The 18,511-nt window shown below is 44.8% G+C and overlaps 1 protein-coding gene across 2 annotated transcripts in view; it reads right to left on the reverse strand.

Annotated features, from left to right (window-relative positions):
• Positions 1-18,511, reverse strand: part of LOC134949325 (cytochrome P450 2C23-like) — a 90,773-nt gene that overhangs the window by 53,501 nt on the left and 18,761 nt on the right. For both annotated transcript variants that reach the window (XM_063937823.1, XM_063937822.1), the window contains exon 3: positions 8,376-8,525. In XM_063937823.1, the coding sequence (XP_063793893.1) occupies positions 8,376-8,525 (150 nt within the window). The remainder of the gene's footprint in view (positions 1-8,375; positions 8,526-18,511) is intronic.

Raw genomic sequence — 18,511 nt, forward strand, 5'->3', positions numbered from 1 at the left:
TTAAGCATATACAACATATATTATCTGTCTGTCAGTAAAGCTTGGGGCCTGTGATTCACCTGATTCTTCTTTTCCTCCATCACACTTATTGACCTTTGTTGTAAATGTTGTCTTGTTTATGTATGAATGTATAGTCAGCACTTAATGAATAGTGTAGGATGTCATCTCATAGACTGTGCAGACCCTTCTATTTTTGTATAATAAATGACTGGTTTATGCTTCACAGTGCAATGCATTGGTGTTTCTATAATGGGTTCAATGGGTGCTGGGTCCAGGGGGTCCTACACCGCACCCAATGCACCCATTTTAACACTTACCTTTCTGGAGTCCAGCGCCGGCCCCTGCAATCGCTGCGGAAATCGCTGCCAAAATGGCCATCGCACATGCACGGGCGCCATGTTTTCGGAGACCTACGCATGCGCAGTAGACTCCGACACAATGCCAGAGTCTAGAGTGCCATATAGAGGAGGGGGCCCACCCGGAGGTGCACACGGGCCCCCTCCACTGTAGAAAAGCCCCTGGTGCAATGTATTTCAGTAGCGCTGCATCTTACTTGAGTGCAATGTGGTATGTATGTTTTTTGGTATAGTTTGTGAAAATAAATTAAAAAAAAATTTAAGTTTCAAAAAAATTATTTGTTAACACCAGAGTTAGCTGAAAAATGTACACTAAACCATATCACCAATCCGTAATTAATACCACCTTCAGACTAGCTGCAAAATGTCGGGTTATTGCACAGCAACCCATGATTCTGCTTAGTCTGAAAGGGTCCTAAAAAATAAAACCTGGGTTGAGCAACCCAACATTTTTACCCAGGTAGCAAACAGGGTTGAAACTGGGTCAAACCGGGTCACGGTGCAGGACCAAGTCACAGCATAGGAAGCACCGGTGATTGGAGATGATCTCATCTCACGCACCAGAACTGCACCTGTGTGCAATAGTGTCGCCCACCTGGGAATAGACTGGGTACCAGCCAGGTCGCTTCTGGGTTGGTCCAGTATACAAAATCCCGGGTGTGACCTGGCATTTCTAATCTGAAAGGAGTATAGCTTTCATCTGTATAATACTAATTAGACAATAAAGGCAAGCCGCCGATTGATTGCTTTACTTTAGTGCAAATTAAATTTTTTCTTAAATAAGCCCTAATAGCTACTGCATTTTCACAGGCTGGAATTTAATGTGGCAGTAACCATAAGTATGTGGTTCACAGGACGGAATCGACTCCATCCAAAATGATTCTAATTATCTTTTTCATAACATTCACTGACTGGGTAAATAAAGAGCGGTATACCCACGCTGCAAAACGTGAATAAATCATTTCCCATGTGGAGGAGACTGTGTTTTATTTAGTGTTCCATATACAATACTGTAGGTGGGAATATGACTCTGGAGTCTGAACTCCTCCAACAAGCACTACTCGCTATTTCCAGATATTGAAGAATTCCTATTTACCTGGTTATATTTACTAACTCTCTCACCATTCCCTGATTCTGGTCTGACTCTTGACTCTAAACTGCTAAACTAAATATCAAGTACCCTGCTGCATTATTCTTGTTCCATATGAAATTGTGCAATATATACTTTATATATATATATATATATATATATATATATATATATACACACACATACATACATACATACATACATACATACATACAGATAGAGAGTGAGCACAGTTCCATCTTCCTGTGAGATGGATTGTAGCATAATGATTACAATAATTTGCATAGAGAGTTTAATCCCTTAGGGGTGTTGCTAGGTTGAAAAAAGGCCAATATGATTTAGGAGTGTGGAATTGTCTAATAAAATATGTGGTTATAAGAATTAATAGTGTCATTCAGATGTGGGGGTAACATATATTACACATGACAGGACTAACTTGGCAGGTTTTATCGACTGCAAATACCTCAGATATCACAAAATAACATAATAACATAATATCTATGCAGTTGCCCGATATGACCATGTTTAAAGAAGGAATTCCTGATTGTGCCGTAACTTCTCCTATACAAACCTATTGTTAGGCGCCGGGGTCCGCAATGTCCGCACGGCCCGGCGACTAGCAACGCTAGACGCCGGGCGCGCTGAGCCGCACGGACCCTAGCAACGGGGACGCCACGGGCGGACTGCATTCCCCGTTGCAGGGACTAGTTGCACACGCACACACACTTGTCTTCTGGGCGTGCAGCAAGGCAGCTGCACGGCATTAATACCAATCAGGCTCTGAACAGCTGATTGGAGGACTCCCTGCTAAATACCTTCCCAGTGCTTCTCACAGACGCCGGTAATAGCTTCCTGCATGCTGCTTTGGTTTGCTGAGAGTCTGTTCCAGTCCTGCTGTATCCGGTCATTCCTGTCCTCAGAAGTCCTGTATCCGGGAGTTGTCATCTCATCCCAGGAAGTCGTTGGGTCCCCAGTAGTCCTGACTGATCACCTTTGAATAGCGAGTGGTGTTTCGTGAGTTGCGGCTCTGCCGTGTGTTGCGGCTCAGCCGCTTTATCTTTACATATTTTGTCTTTGGAGCATTTGCGGAGGGTTCCGCTTCCACAAGTCCTCTCTGGAACTCGGCGGTGCCGGGTAGGAGAAGTGGACAAGTGGATATTTTGGTTGTCCTTTTCCCTGGCGGTTTTTCTGCACATATTCTACTTTTTATTAGCTTGTAGCCCCTGGCCTGGTTGTTTAGTCAGAGGGCCCCTTGTTATCACCCTGTCTCGGATTTCCCTTTGTCTCTCATTAAGACCTGGGGGGGCATCGGAGTTGGGCAGATGTAATCCGCCCTTCAAATGCGGCTGCCATGGGCTCAAGCAACCATAGTCTCGCAGGGGATTTCTGACAGCACGGACGAGACAACGGAGTTAGGGCGCAAGGGGCTATTTTCCATTCCCGCTCCCTTCCCCAGCATTACGTTCCAGTGCTCCGGTCCTCGCAATAAGATCTCCTCAGACCAGAGTGCTGGAATCATAACATTATTACCGGCCATAACAAAAAATTTTAATTAAACAGGGCTTTAATTTTTTCCTCTTATTCAGTTTTTGTTAAAAATTTTTTGGCCTCATGAATCTGACAGGTTTAGGGCCAAACCCTGGCCAGCTCTTAGTCAATCAGATTCAAGAATTTACTCAGATGGTTCAGGATCTTTCTCTTCGGGTGAGGTCGCAGGAATATCTTTTGCGAGCCTCCCCAAAGGGAGTCCCTGAACCAAAGATGCATTTGCCTGACCGTTTTTCTGGTGATAGAAAAGATTTTTTTAATTTTAAAGAATCCTGTAAACTTTTATTTTCGTTTAAGACCTACTTCCTCTGGTACTGAATCTCAGCGTGTTGGGATTATAATTTCTGTACTCCAGGGGGTTCCTCAGACCTGGGCATTCGGTTTAAGAGCAGAGGATCCTGCGTTGTTGTCAGTAGACGCTTTCTTTAAATCTTTAGGGCTTTTGTATGATGACCCAGATAGAGAGGCGTCCGCTGAAAGTCAGCTGCGCACTCACAGAGTTTCGCCGTTGGTCGAACGACTGTGGCTGGAATGACCCAGCCCTGCGCAGTCAGTTTCGCCTTGGCTTATCAGAGTCTATTAAAGACAGTCTCCTCCAGTACCCCGCTCCTGAGACTCTCGATAAACTCATGGAGCTTTCTATTAAGATTGATCGTCGTCTCAGAGAGCGGAGAGCTGAAAGAGGAACATCTGTAAGGTCAAGTCCTTGTGTTTATTCCATTCCAGATGACGTCGAGGAGCCCATGCAGATGGGTCTCTCCCGGCTGTCTCCTGAGGAAAGGACCAGAAGGCAAAATTCCGGTCTTTGTTTGTACTGTGGTGGAAAGGGACATTTTGCTCATAACTGTCCGAACAAGTCGGGAAACGCTTTGACCAGGTGAATTGTGAGGGGGTTCACCTAGGTCTGCAGCTTATCTCCTCGAATAACTCTCTTTTAGTCCCAGTTAAGGTTTCCTTTGACAGCCTCAGTTCTTTGGTGTCAGCTTTTGTTGACAGTGGAGCTGCAGGAAACTTTATGGATTTAACTTGGGCTAAGGCCTTAGGCATTCCACAGTTACCATTGGATAGGTGTGTCACCATGCATGGCTTGGATGGGAGTCCGCTTTCCAATGGGGTTATTACCCACCGTACACCTCCAGTAGTACTTACAGTAGGAGCCTTACATTCCGAAAATATTGAATTCTATCTAACATATTGCCCAGCAGTTCCAGTTGTTCTGGGTCACCCTTGGCTGGCCTTTCATAATCCCACCATTGATTGGCGGTCCGGGGAGACTTCCCAATGGGGTACATTTTGTGTTAAGGAGTGTATTTCGTTTCCAGTCAGAGTCGCAGCTATCATTTCAGAACTCATTCCTGGGGAATACCAGGAGTTTGCCGATGTATTCTCCAAAGGCAATGCGGACATTCTGCCTCCCCATCGGCCTTATGATTATGCTATTGAGCTAGTTCCTGGTGCCGCATTGCCAAAGGGGAGATTGTATGCATTGTCCGTGCCAGAAACTTCGGCTATGAATGACTATGTTCAGGAGAGCTTACAGAAAGGATTTATTAGACCATCAAAATCCCCTTTAAGTGCTGGTTTTTTCTTTGTGGAGAAGAAGGATGGCTCACTTAGACCATGCATAGATTTTAGAGCCCTGAATAATATCTCAGTTAAAAACACCTATCCTTTGCTGTTGATTTCTGTACTCTTTGATCAGTTACGTTCTGCTGTGATTTTTTCTAAAATTGACCTGAGAGGAGCTTACAACCTCATCCAAATTAAATCTGGAGATGAGTGGAAGACGGCTTTCAGTACTCAGTCGGGTCACTACGAATACCTGGTGATGAGTTCGGCCTGTCTAATGCTCCAGCAGTTTTTCAAGATCTCATAAATTATGTGCTCCGTGACTTCCTAGAGAAATTTGTGGTCGTTTATTTAGATGACATCTTGATTTATTCTGAATCGATGGAACAACGTATCACCCAGGTGCGTCTGGTTCTTCAAAAGTTACGTGAGAATCATTTATATGCCAAGCTGGGTGTGAATTTCACATCACGGAAGTATCATTTTTAGGGTACATAATTTCCCCTCAGGGATTTTCGATGGAACCTAAGAAGCTCCAGGCCATCCTTAATTGGGCGCAACCCACCAATTTAAAAGCAATTCAGTGCTTTTTAGGGTTTGTGAATTATTATAGGAGGTTCATTCATTCTTTTTCTGACCTGGTTGCTCCCATTGTAGCTCTGACAAAGAAAGGAGCGGATCCTACCAACTGGTCGCATGAAGCTGAGTTATCCTTCCGGGCCCTGAAACAAGCCTTTGTCTCAGCTCCAGTCCTAAAACATCCTAATCCGGAATTGCCCTTTGTTGTGGAGGTTGATGCCTCAGAAGTTGGAGTGGGGGCCGTCCTTTCTCAAAAGGATCTGGAGTCTCTGGAGTTACATCCTTGTGCCTTTATGTCCAGGAAATTCTCCTCCGCTGAATCCAATTATAACGTTGGTAATCGGGAGTTACTGGCGGTAAAGTGGGCTTTTGAGGAGTGGAGGCATTGGCTGGAAGGAGCAAAGCATACTATTTCAGTATTGACTGACCATAAGAACCTGCAATACATTGAATCAGCTAAACGGCTTAATGCCCGGCAGGCACGTTGGGCATTATTTTTTACTCGTTTCAAATTTATAATCACTTTCAGGCCTGGTTCCAAGAATACTAAAGCTGATGCCCTGTCACGTAGCTTTCTTCCGGTTCACAATAACAATCCTGTTGTTACCCCAATACTTCCATCTTCGGTCATCCGGGCAGGTCTCACACAGGATTTATTTACCCAGTTAAACCAGCTTCAACATCAAGCTCCTAGATTTACTACTGCTGGTCGTCTTTATGTTCCTGAATTTTTGAGAGCTACTGTTTTAACTGAATTCCATGACAACAAAGTTTCAGGGCATCCGGGAATCACTAAAACATTGGAGTTAGTCTCTCGCTCAGTATGGTGGCCTAGTATTTCTAAAGACGTTAGGGAATTTGTTTATTCATGTCAGGTTTGTGCACAGCATAAGGTTCCCCGTTCCTTGCCTATAGGGCAACTTATGCCCTTAAGTGTCCCTCTCAGGCCATGGTCTCATATTTCCATGGATTTTGTGGTTGACCTTCCCCTTTCAGCCGGATTCCGAGTCATATGGGTGGTAGTGGACCGTTTTAGTAAAATGGCTCATTTTATTGCTCTTCCCCGATTGCCTTCTGCTCAAGGGTTGGCAGTTTTGTTCCTCCGGCATGTGTTCAGGCTTCATGGGTTGCCCACTGATATTGTTTCTGCTCGGGGTCCACAATTCGTCGCACAATTCATTGAAACAATATCTGCGCTTGTATTCAGCCAAACTCCAGAATTATTGGTCTGAGTTTCTTCCTTTGGCTGAATTTGCTTACAATAATTCTTGTCATTCCTCCACTAAAGAGTCTCCATTCTTTTCAGTTTTTGTTTTTCACCCCAGAGCTAATTCTTTTTTTCATCATTCTCCAGTCTCCTCGCTGGCATTGACCTCCCATCTCAGAGCAATTTGGAAAAAAGTGCACCTTGCTCTCAGAAAAGCGGCTTTTCGAGAGAAGAAATTTTCTGACAGGCTCCGAGGTCCTTGCACTTTTAAGGTGGGAGATAAGGTGTGGTTGTCAACTCGCAACATCAGGCTTCGACAATCCACGGCTAGACTGGGACCCAAATTTATTGGACCATTTCTTATTATTAAAAGAGTCAACCCAGTTGCCTTTCGGCTACGTTTACCAAGATCTCTCAAGATTGGAAATACGTTTCACTGTTCCCTGTTGAAACAATACGTTTCTTCCAGTAGATTTCCTCGGAGGATCTCTCAGGGTAGATCTCCAGTGGATGTACAGGGACAACAGGAGTTCTTGGTAGAGAAAGTTCTTGATTCCAAATTGTCCCGGGGTCGGCTTTACTTTTAGTTCACTGGAAAGGCTATGGTCCGGAGGAAAGGTCTTGGGTCCTAGATAAGGATCTTTATGCCCCTAGGCTCAAGAGGGATTTTTTTCTGGAATTTCCTCAGAAGCCTAGCTTTAGGGGTTCCTTGACCCCTCCTCAAAGGGGGGGGGTACTGTTAGGCGCCGGGGTCTGCAATGTCCGCGCGGCCCGGCGCCTAGCAACTAGGGATGCCGTGCGTGTTCAGCCGCCGGCATCCTAGCAATGCTAGACGCCGGGCGTGCTGAGCCGCACGGACCCTAGCAACGGGGACGCCACGGGCGGACCGCGTTCCCCGTTGCAGGGTCTAGTTACACACGCACACACACTTGTCTTCTGGCCGTGCAGCAAGGCAGCTGCACGGCATTAATACCAATCAGGCTCTGAACAGCTGATTGGAGGACTCCCTGCTAAATACCTTCTCAGTGCTTCTCACAGACGCCGGTAATAGCTTCCTGCATGCTGCTTTGGTTTGCTGAGAGTCTGTTCCAGTCCTGCTGTATCCGGTCATTCCTGTCCTCAGAAGTCCTGTATCCGGGAGTTGTCATCTCATCCCAGGAAGTCGTTGGGTCCCCAGTAGTCCTGACTGATCACCTTTGAATATCGAGTGGTGTTTCGTGAGTTGCGGCTCTGCCGTGTGTTGCGGCTCAGCCGCTTTATCTTTGCAAATTTTGTCTTTGGAGCATATGCGGAGGGTTCCGCTTCCACAAGTCCTCTCTGGAACTCGGCGGTGCCGGGTAGGAGAAGTGGACAAGTGGATATTTTGGTTGTCCTTTTCCCTGGCGTTTTTTCCGCACATATTCTACTTTTTATTAGCTTGTAGCCCCTGGCCGGGTTGTTTAGTCAGAGGGCCCCTTGTTATCACCCTGTCTCGGATTTCCCTTTGTCTCTCATTAAGACCTGGGGGGGCATCGGAGTTGGGCAGATGTAATCCGCCCTTCAAACGCGGCTGCCATGGGCTCAAGCAACCATAGTCTCGCAGGGGATTTCTGACAGCACGGGCGAGACAACGGAGTTAGGGCGCAAGGGGCTATTTTCCATTCCCGCTCACTTCCCCAGCATTACGTTCCAGTGCTCCGGTCCTCGAAATAAGATCTCCTCAGACCAGAGTGCTGGAATCATAACACCTATTGCTCATTATATATGAATGATATGGATTTAGCATAAGTTTAATAATACTTTCACCTTGTAGACAGTGGGTTATGAGGAGGTTTAATACATCCAAAGACATCATATTTTTTAGGAATACATTTTAAGTATTGTTAATAATAATATATAATATATTAAATCAAACCCTAAGGGAATTTCTTATAGCCCCTTTCGAAATAATGAGTATGGCTTGGGGGACGTATGCGAATTTAGAAAAAATTATGATGAAATATTTTTTATGCATAATTTTGTTTCATCAGTCAGTATATTTACCTACCTTTGTTCTTCATAAATGTTTCCCCAAGACATCGAGCCTCCTCCTGGATCCTCTCCTCAATGCTTCTCTTTCCCATTCCAAAATTCCTCATAGTCATGAGAGAGAAGCGACGCATTGTCTTCCACCTTTCCCCATTGCTCATGATGACCCCTAAAAATTCAAGCATTGTGTTCTGTTACTTCCAATGAAAGTATTTGCCAAGATCAATTGCATATAATAAGATAATCAAAAACAGGTCAAGTCATTCCTTTAGATGTACATGAAAAGAAGCACTGTGTATTTGTATGTCTTCACACTACTATAGATAATATCCATTTTATGATCCGTGCATGCTTATCTGTGTAAAAGTGTCTGAAAGAGTTAAAAATGTAAAAGAAGAAATTGCACGGGGTTCCGCCTCCTAAGCATAACCAGCCTCTGGCACTTTGAGCCGGTCCTGGTTGTTTAAATACCAGGAAAAAATAGTGTAGGGTTCCCCATATTTAGCCAACCAGGACCGGGCTCTTGAGCCAGCCCTGGTTCCAAAAATACAGTGGCAAAAAAACGTAGGGGTCTTACGTATTTTTTAAATCAGCACCGGGCTTCATTAGCCAGGGAGATAATGCCACAGCCATGAGCCACTTTTATACTGGTCCCTCTCGCCATGGCATTACCCCCCCCAACCCCCACAACTAGTCACCATTGGCCGGTGTTCACTTGGAGTGTGGGGACCCCTTAAATCAAGGGGTTCCCCCCTCTAAGCACTCAAGGACCAGGGGTGAAGCCAAAGGGTGGTGATGGGGTGGCTGATAGCCTTTTCAAATGTAAAAAATAGAATTTCTGCAGCAGGGTACACTGTTCCACAGGGCAAATATCGGGTGTAGAGTGGATCATTATCCAGAGGCACCAACAGGCTAAAGCTTTAGGCTATCCCAGGATGAATTTGGGCCTCCTCTGTAGCCCAGCCTCCAGGCATTTTGAGCTCAGTTTTTTGTTGGTGCTACAGCAGCAGGTCCCATAACAGGAGAGATGCACTGGGCAGTCCTGCAAAAGCTTTTTCTAACAGAAAATCTCTTCAAAACTGTGATGTCAGCGTTATATGTCATGGTGACACTTCAGCGCTGCAGCTCCATCACCTCTCAAGTGGCGTTGCATACTCCCGCGGCCTGTTACCGGGTACTTGTGGCTGAGACTCTTCGGCTTTAGGCACATGGTGGCAGACGCTCTTCTGGTTTGCATGGCTGCTACGGGGAGGAGGTGAGAGGGTCCCCCAGGCGGGACCCATCAATAAATCGCGTTCTGATCGCATGTTTAGGGAGACGGACTGTGACGCTGGCGTGGACACTGTCACCAAGCAGGGACCCCACTATATCCGCCAGGGCATAGGAGTACTGGTCGGGTGTACTGACACCCCTTTTAATAAGGCTCCTTACTACTGGCAGTGAGGCCCAGCTTAGGGGAATCAGTGCTTGACCTGTATCCCCTCCCCGGCCCAAGGTGATATCTACTGCAGATTTTCCCACCCTAGAGCTTCCTTACACTCTCCCCCACTCCCTGATTGAGAGGCTCTGGATGCCATCTTAGGTATTGCTGCGGCTGGTCTCCGGGACTGCAGGGCAAGGTCTCCCTTGTTACTTTACAAACACTTGAGTATTCTACATGTCTTTACACAGACAGCATTAGTTAAGAAAAAGTGTACTGATTACAGAATCTATTGTACGGGTATTCTGATATAAATCTCTTGTCTAGGACCGCGCTATGTTTTTATATATATATATATACATATATGCGTGCCATCCAAATCACCCGGTACTTGCTGGAAAAGGCCGTTTTTACTTGCTTGGGGTGCCCTCCATGAGTTTAGAATCTCTGGTTTATGGAACGTAATGGCGGCACTCCCAGACTTTTTTTACAATGAAATTTTCTCTTTATTTCAACGTTTCGGGATCCTGTCCTGTCGTCAGGATCATCTGAGAGATGATCCATCAATATATACTGTACTATTATATGTGAGTGACACCTGACACTATATGTGAGAGGTGACCTGCCAATTTAAATGATATTATAAATATAAGGCATTTCTATTCTGAAACCTGACACTATATGTGAGAGGCGATTCGGATTATACCTCACTTTTTACATCACAAGAAACTCTCCCCTAATAGGATCCCATGTAAATATATAGCATGCTAGTCCTGTATCTATTACTATGGCTATAATTGGAAAGACAGGAATCATACGTCACGACAGCCTTCCATTAAATGAACCTGTGGCATGAAACTGTATAACAATTGTTGCAGGACACGTATGATATTATGTTACAAAGTTCCATCTAACATTATTTTTGGGCAATGAGCCAAGGATTTCATAAGAGCACAAAAGGGACACATTGTTATAAATTTATGATTATATAATATACGGTTGTATCCAATGCTTCTTCCAGGCAATATGCTAAAATTTCTATAAGAGTACATTAATGACATTGTGTCATATAAATATCTACAATATTTAATAAAAGTAGATACAGGTTGAGTATCCCATATCCAAATATCCGAAATACGGAATATTCCGAAATACGGACTTTTTTTTGAGTGAGAGTGAGATAGTGAAACTTTTGTTTTTTGATGGCTCAATGTACACAAACCTTGTTTAATACACAAAGTTATTTAAAATATTGTATTAAATGACCTTCAGGCTGTGTGTATAAGGTGTATAAGAAACAAATGAATTGTGTGAATGTACACACACTTTGTTTAATGCACAAAGTTATAAAAAATATTGGCTAAAATTACCTTCAGGCTGTGTGTATAAGGTGTACATGAAACATAAATGTATTCTGTGCTTAGATTTAGGTCCCATCACCATGATATCTCATTATGGTATGCAATTATTCCAAAATACGGAAAAATCCCATATCCAAAATACCTCTGGTCCCAAGCATTTTGGATAAGGGATACTCAACCTGTATATAATAATAGGGATTTATGCAGAGACATAAATTATAGAGAACTACCAAAGAGACGCTCAGTAGTTTTTAGATATTTGTGTATATTTTCTTCTCTTTTTTTCAGTAATTCACAGTGTTGTCATGTCGTCACATTAACTTTATATGTGTTTTTTTAAATATTTTGCAGAAGTTAACTCAGAGGACATGAAATAAAAAATGTCACTATACATATATATACATATGGTAAATGGAAGAATAAGAGTTCCAGCGACCAAATGGTGTCTATATATATTAAGAAATGGCTATAATTGCTTAAAATGAGTGCATTATCTTTATAAAATTAGAAAAGACAATTTTCTATAAATAAAGGGGAATTTAATACAAGTACGGTAACAATAAAAGGTATTAGAATAAAAAATAGGTTTCACAATGGCTAAAATACAAGTTCAGCATAAAAATATATATAAAAACAAAAATGACAATCAATATTCAGATAAAAAATAGGAGGCGCTTATCTTAATGTGAAGGAGGTCATTTAGGGAAAGCTTTGATAAAGCTGCAGGACCTGCAGCGAAACGCATCAGGAAGGAAGCTATTGGGGTCACCATCCTTCTGAAATGTACTGCCTAAGCATGCCCGGACCAGGACTGGACGTTTATTCTAGCAGACTTGCTGTGGTGATTACCAACAACAGGACTACCACTAATCCTCCACATCTAAAGAGGACACCGCGATGCAGTGAGGACCCACAAGTGTGAACTTTCTCATGAGATAATTTCAAGGGACTATACCTCCAGCGGTCAAATGTGGTAAATAACTTACAATTCTAGGACTGCGCTGTCAGTCCAGTGCCAACATATCACCTATCTGCTATCCGGTCTATATTAAACAGGAACGGATCACACAGAAAAGGCAGCTATTAATGTGACCCTTTTTAGCACCATTTGATTTTATTTATGTGGATGTTTATGTCAGAGCATGGTGCACCTGGGGGCACTCCTGGACACAAACAGTCAACGTCTTCCTGTCTCCAGAGAAACTCCTGAAGCTTCAGGACATGATAAGATGCTTCCACTGTCGCCCCAGAGTGTTGATACACTCGGCGATGCATTCGACATGGTAGAGTATGCTCAATTTCATTCCCACCCTCTGCAGAGGTTAATCCTTTCCATGTGGGACGGCCTACCTCGTAGGATCAGATCTCACTTGATTACCTTGACTCCGGAGATTCATCAATCGCTGATCTGGTCTCTCCAGGACCAGCAAATGAGCAGGGGATGTCCCTTCTGGATCCCCAACTGGGTCCTGCTGACTATGGATGCCAGTCTGCGGGGATGGGGTGCGATGATGGAGCAACACTCTTTCCAGGGTCGTTGGACCAAGGAGGTGTCCCTTCTTCCGATAAACATTCTGGAACTGCGGGCGGTGTTCAATGCGTTAACTCTCACCCTGCCTCTAGTACAGTTCAGTTATGATCAGACAACGCGACCATAGTGGCATACATCAACCATCAAGGTGGCACTTGAAGCCGCATGGTAATGTTGGAAGTGTCAAAAATCCTTCAATGGGCAGAACGCCATCTGCCAGCAATATCGGCAGTGTTCATTTCGGGGCTCCTAAACAGGGAAACGAAAACCCTCAGTTGCCAGGATGTGGAGTCTTCATCCGGAAGGCTTTCAAACTCCTAGTGGACATGTGGTGCCTACCAGATGTAGAACTGATGACATCTCGACACAATCACAAAGTTCCGGTCTTCAGATCAAGGGATCTTCAAGCAGCGTTTGTGGATGCACTAACCATTCCATGGAACTTTCGGCTGCCTTATGTGTTCCCTCCAGTGTCACTCCTGCCCAGGGTCCTGCAGAAGTTCAAGCATGAAGGAGGAATACTACTTCTAGTGGCTCCAGCGTGGCCCAGATGGCATTGGTTCTCAAACCTGCAGGGTTTATTGACAGGGCCCTTGTCTCTATCCAGACTTGGCCAGACTGGCTTTGATGACGTGGCTCTGAAGCATCATTCCTAAGAGACAGAGGATTCTCTGAGGCAGTCATTCAAACTATGTTGAAAGGCTGAAAGCCGACGTCTGCTCGGATCTATTATAGGGTCTGGAATTCTTACTTCACCTGATGTCCTGGTAAGAACTATGATGCGTACAGATTCAAAACATCCAAAATCCTGGCTTTCCTGCAACAAGGCCTGGATTTAGGCCTTTCGTCTGGCCTCCCTCAAGGTTCACATATCTGCCTTGTCTGTGTGGTTTCAGAAAAAAATTGCGTCTATGCCTGATGTTCATACATTCACTCAGGGTGTGTTACGGATTCAGCCTCCCTATGTCCCTCCTGTGGCTTCATGGGATCTGTCTGTTGTCCTGAGTGCACTGCAACAGTCTCCATTTGAACCTCTTAAGTCAGTGGACCTTAAATCGCTCACAGCCATGGTCCTGTTTCTGCTGGCTATTGCCTTTGCTAGAAGGGTGTTGGACTTAGGTGCTTTGTCCTGTCATCCTCCCTTTCTAATATTCCACTGTGACCAGGCAGTTCGGATAACTCTCCCAGGTTACTTATCTAAAGTGGTGTCATCTTTTCACCTTAACCAAGAGATTGTGGTTACGTCCTTTATCTCTTATGACTTGTCCCCCAAAGAACAGTCTTTTGGATGTCGTAAGGGCCCTCCGTATATATGTGGAGAGGACTGTCTCTATTAGGAGGTCACATAACCTTTTTGTACTGTCTGGTGGCTGCGAATAAGCAAACCTTGGCCAGATGGATTAAAATGGTGATTGCACAAGCTTATGAGCAGGCTGGACTCCCAGCTCCTGCTGCTAATAAAGCCCATTCTACTCGGTCTGTTGGACCTTCTTGGGCAGCCTGCTGTGGTGCGTCTTCAGAACAATTGTGCAAGGTGGATACGTGGTCCCCAGTGAACACGTTCATTAGGTTCTATGCCTTTGATAATTCCGCCTCCCAGGATGCTTCATTTGGATGTCAGGTTCTCATACCTGCTAAAATTCGTCCCCTCCCTTGACGAACTGCTTTAGGGCATCACTCAATGTTTTCCCTGTGGAACACAGTATACCCTACTGCAGAAAAGGAGTGTTATGGTAGACTTATTATGGTTAACTCTCTTTCTGTGAGGTACACTGGGTTCCACAGGTCGCCCACCCTGACACACCTAGCTTCTGTGGGTTTGTATGACATTAGCCGCTGGTCCCTTCTCCTGTCATGAGAATGTGGTTCTATGTGACTAACATCTGCCTTCTCTCTGACCTGCTCCTACATTGGACTGGTTAATGAAACTGAGCTCACAGTTCCTGTAGGCGGGGTTACAGAGGAGGCCCCAATGCATCCTGGGACAGCCTAAAGCTTTAGCCTGTTGGTGCCTCTGGATCAAGATCCACTCTACACCTGATGTTTGCCCTGTGGAACCCATTGTACCCTGCAGAAAGAGAGTTAACCATGGTAAGTCTAACATAACTCTACTTATTATCTTTTGCTGTGGTACTACAAGTCCCAGCTAGCCACACCCGCTTGCTGGCACTTGGAGAACCACAAGTATCAGCATAAAACGAATAACGGGCTCGCTGGTACCTGTAGTTTCGCAGCAAAAGAAATACCCAAATGAAAACAGTACACACACACCAGGAAATTGCAACTTTAGTAAACATACATGTACATTTTCACACTCATGCACAGGGGCGGATTGGGAACAAAAAGCGGCCCTGGAAAAAATTGTACTAGTGGCCCAAGATGGGCAGCACCAGAGGTGTAAGGTCTAGCCGTGGGGCATGGCAGCAGCACCCTCCTCCCAAGACTTTCCAGATAGTGGGCATCTCCAGCATGAAGGGAAAAGTTAAAAATAAATAAAATTAAATATTATGAGCACATTATATGATGCACCTTCATGATTTAGGAAACTATATCATTCTTTAGAAAGATATATTTTCTTGCTTATTACACCATCCGTATCCCAATCACTATTCACTCAATCTTATATGTCAGCCAAGCAGGCAGATCATCTAGATCATCTAGATCACTAGATCATCTGCAATCACAGGCTAAGTGGCAAAGTCATTTTCATATATGCAAATTATTTTGCATCGTATTCATAAAGTCTATAAAAAGGACCACAAGTCCTCAAACAAAACAGGCCCCACAGGTGCATCGGCCCAGCGGGAATCTTCCCTGTGGACCCTATGGCCAATCCGCCTCTGCTCATACATACTTACCTACATCTGACGTTGCCATTCACATCCCCTTCTCCAGTAGAATCCAATAGGGGTACCTGTAAAAAAAGAATAAATATACTTACAAACAGTCCAGTGAAACTCGGCCCTCTTCATTCCATGTAGTAATCCACAGGTTAAAAAAATAAAAAAATGTAAAACTCGGTCCAACGAACTAAAGGGGTTCCCTGTTTACACATGGAACCCCTTTCCCCGAATGCTAGGATCCCCTGTGACTCCTGTCACTAGAGGACCCGGCAGCCAATCAGGGAGCGCCACATCATAGCGCTCTCCCGGTTGGCTGTGCGCTCCTAGCCTGTCAATCAGGCAGACCGCAGCGGCTAGAATGGAGCTTCGCAATGCTTCATTTTAGCCTATGGTGGGAAAATTGAGGTCCGCGGCTAACCACAAGGTTAATTGGGGTCACTCTTGTGGGTGTTTTGGGCTTGCTGTGTACTTTAATAATATTAGTTTTAGGGATCTATTTATGAAGCAGTGAAAAGTGTAGAGAAGTGAGCCAGTAGAGAAGTTGCCCATGGAAACCAAAGACCTGCTACGTATAATTTTTTAACATGCACTTTATAAATGTTACCTCAACACTGATTGGTTGCCATGGGAAACTTCTTCACTTGCTCACTTCTTCACTTGTTTCACTGCTTCATGAATAGACCCCTAAATGTGGCCTAGACTAATCAATAGAAACAGTCAGTGATTTACAAGATACTGTATATAATATTGAACAAGGGACAGTTGATAATATGTGGCAGACTATATTATTACATTATGAGAATTTTTATTAACACATTCTGTTAATTATCAAATACTATGGTCTGCCAAACAAATATTAACTTACTGTCCAAACATATTACATTTGCCTCCCCTCTTGTACAAGCCCTACACAGGCTCCACTTCCTCTTCAGAACCAAATATTCACACTCACTCACAAAAGCCCTCACCCAATCCTCTCCCATTTACATCTCTGACCTCATCCTCCTTCACACTCCTACCCATTACCACAAATGAATGCCAACTGATTACTATCTCTAATTCCCACACCCAAGATTTTGCCTGTGCTGCTCCTTACCTCTGGATTTCACTCATTCTCCCTATCAGACTATCCACCTTTTTACAAAACTTCAAAAAGGCTCTCAAAACCCAATTCTTCATGAGAAACCAATCAATATCTCATGCGGGTGGTCTTCAGTATGCCGGTGGTCGGGCTCCCGGCGACCAGCATACCGGCGCCGGGAGCCCGACAGCCGGCATACCGACAGCCGGCATACCGACACTTATTCTCCCTCATGGGGGTCCACGACCCCCCTGGAGGGAGAATGAAATAGTGTGGTGCGCGTAGCGTGGCGAGCGCAGCGAGCCCGCAAGGGGCTCATTTGCGCTCGCCACACTGTCGGTAAGCCGGCGGTCGGCCTACCGGCGCTGGTATGCTGGTCGCCGGGAGGCCGGCCGCCGGCAGATCGTACTGAACCCCTCTCATCCTAACCCTCTGTGCCATGTTAACCATTTGTCCCATCTGTGTCACCCGTTTCTCCCTCCCCTTAAGTAACCTCTCATGAGATGCTTTGGCTTCCTTTGCTTACAGTATATTACAGTATCTTCTACTCCATAATCCCTCCAGCTGCACCTTTCCCTTGGTTTCCACTGCTGTGCTGTGTATTTAAGTGCTACGACAAGTGATGCAGAAATGTTTATTACCCATGTACTTGCCTTTTATTATAAGGCACTGTGGGGCAGATGCAGTGTCAGACTGGGGCATGTAGGGCCCACCGGAGAAATGCAGTGATAGGGGACCATGTTAGGGGTGTGGCCAGTCTGCAGAGGGGGTGTGGCCTGCCACCTCATTGGTTTGACTAACCATTAGAGAGTGCAACTTCTTGGCGCCTTCATAAATATATACAGTAAATTCAGCTGCTGCATGCAAGATAATGTACCAGATAACAGCAATGCAATGTAGAACATACACCATAGTCCAGTATAAGGTAACATATGTATAATGTATAATTCAAGTGCACAGTCTGGAACCTGATCCTTAGAGCAGAAGGAGGGTCCCCAGGTAGTGGGGCCCACCGGTGGTTTCCCCTGTACCCCTGTGGGCCAGTCCAAGCCTGGGCAGATGTATTAAGCCAGGAGCAGTGACAAGTGCAAGGTGATAATGCACCAGCCAATCAGCTCCAATATGTGAAATGACTGTTAGGAGCTGATTGGCCGGTGCATTATCACTTTGCACTTATCATTGCTTTATCTCTTCTCCAGGCTTAATATATCTGCCCCAATATTCTTGTGTGCCAATTGTTTATGTACTTTGTTAGGGGCGGCGGATTCCTTGTGGCACCATATAAAGCAGGGATGGGGAACCTTCGGCCCTCCAGCTGTTGTTGAACTACACATCTCAGCATGCCCTGCAACAGTTTTAGCATGGCCAAATAGCAAAACTGTAGCAAGGCATAATGGTATGTGTAGTTCGACAACAGCTGGAGGCCCAAAGGTTCCCCATCCCTGATATAAAGGATAATAATAATAATAATAATAATAATAATAATAATAATAAAAATAATAGTAATAATATTTTACAGCACAGTTCATGATATGGCTGGCCGAACACAGGGCGTGTTCGTGACGTCAAAACAGGAACAAAATAGTCTGAAGTGTTCACAAGGTAGGAGTAGGTCTGGAGCTGCTCAGAAACTGCACAATCTTTTTTTGTAGCCGCGCTGCGATCCTTTCGTTCTCAATTCTGCTAAGCTAAGATACACTCCCAGAGGGCGGTGGCTTAGCGTTTGCACACCCGCTAAAAGCAGCTAGCGAGCGAACATCACGGAATGAGGGACTAGGTCTTTTCCTTTCCAAGATCTCTGGGGCTGCTCAGTGTAATAACCAGGGGGCAGATGTATAAACCTTGAGAAGTGATAAAGCAGTGATAAGTGGAAGGTCAGCCAATCAGCTCCTAACTGTAATTTGCATATTGAAGCTGAT

Source organism: Pseudophryne corroboree, chromosome 8 (genome assembly GCF_028390025.1).
Source record: "Pseudophryne corroboree isolate aPseCor3 chromosome 8, aPseCor3.hap2, whole genome shotgun sequence".
In the NCBI taxonomy this organism is placed as follows: Eukaryota; Metazoa; Chordata; class Amphibia; order Anura; family Myobatrachidae; genus Pseudophryne; species Pseudophryne corroboree.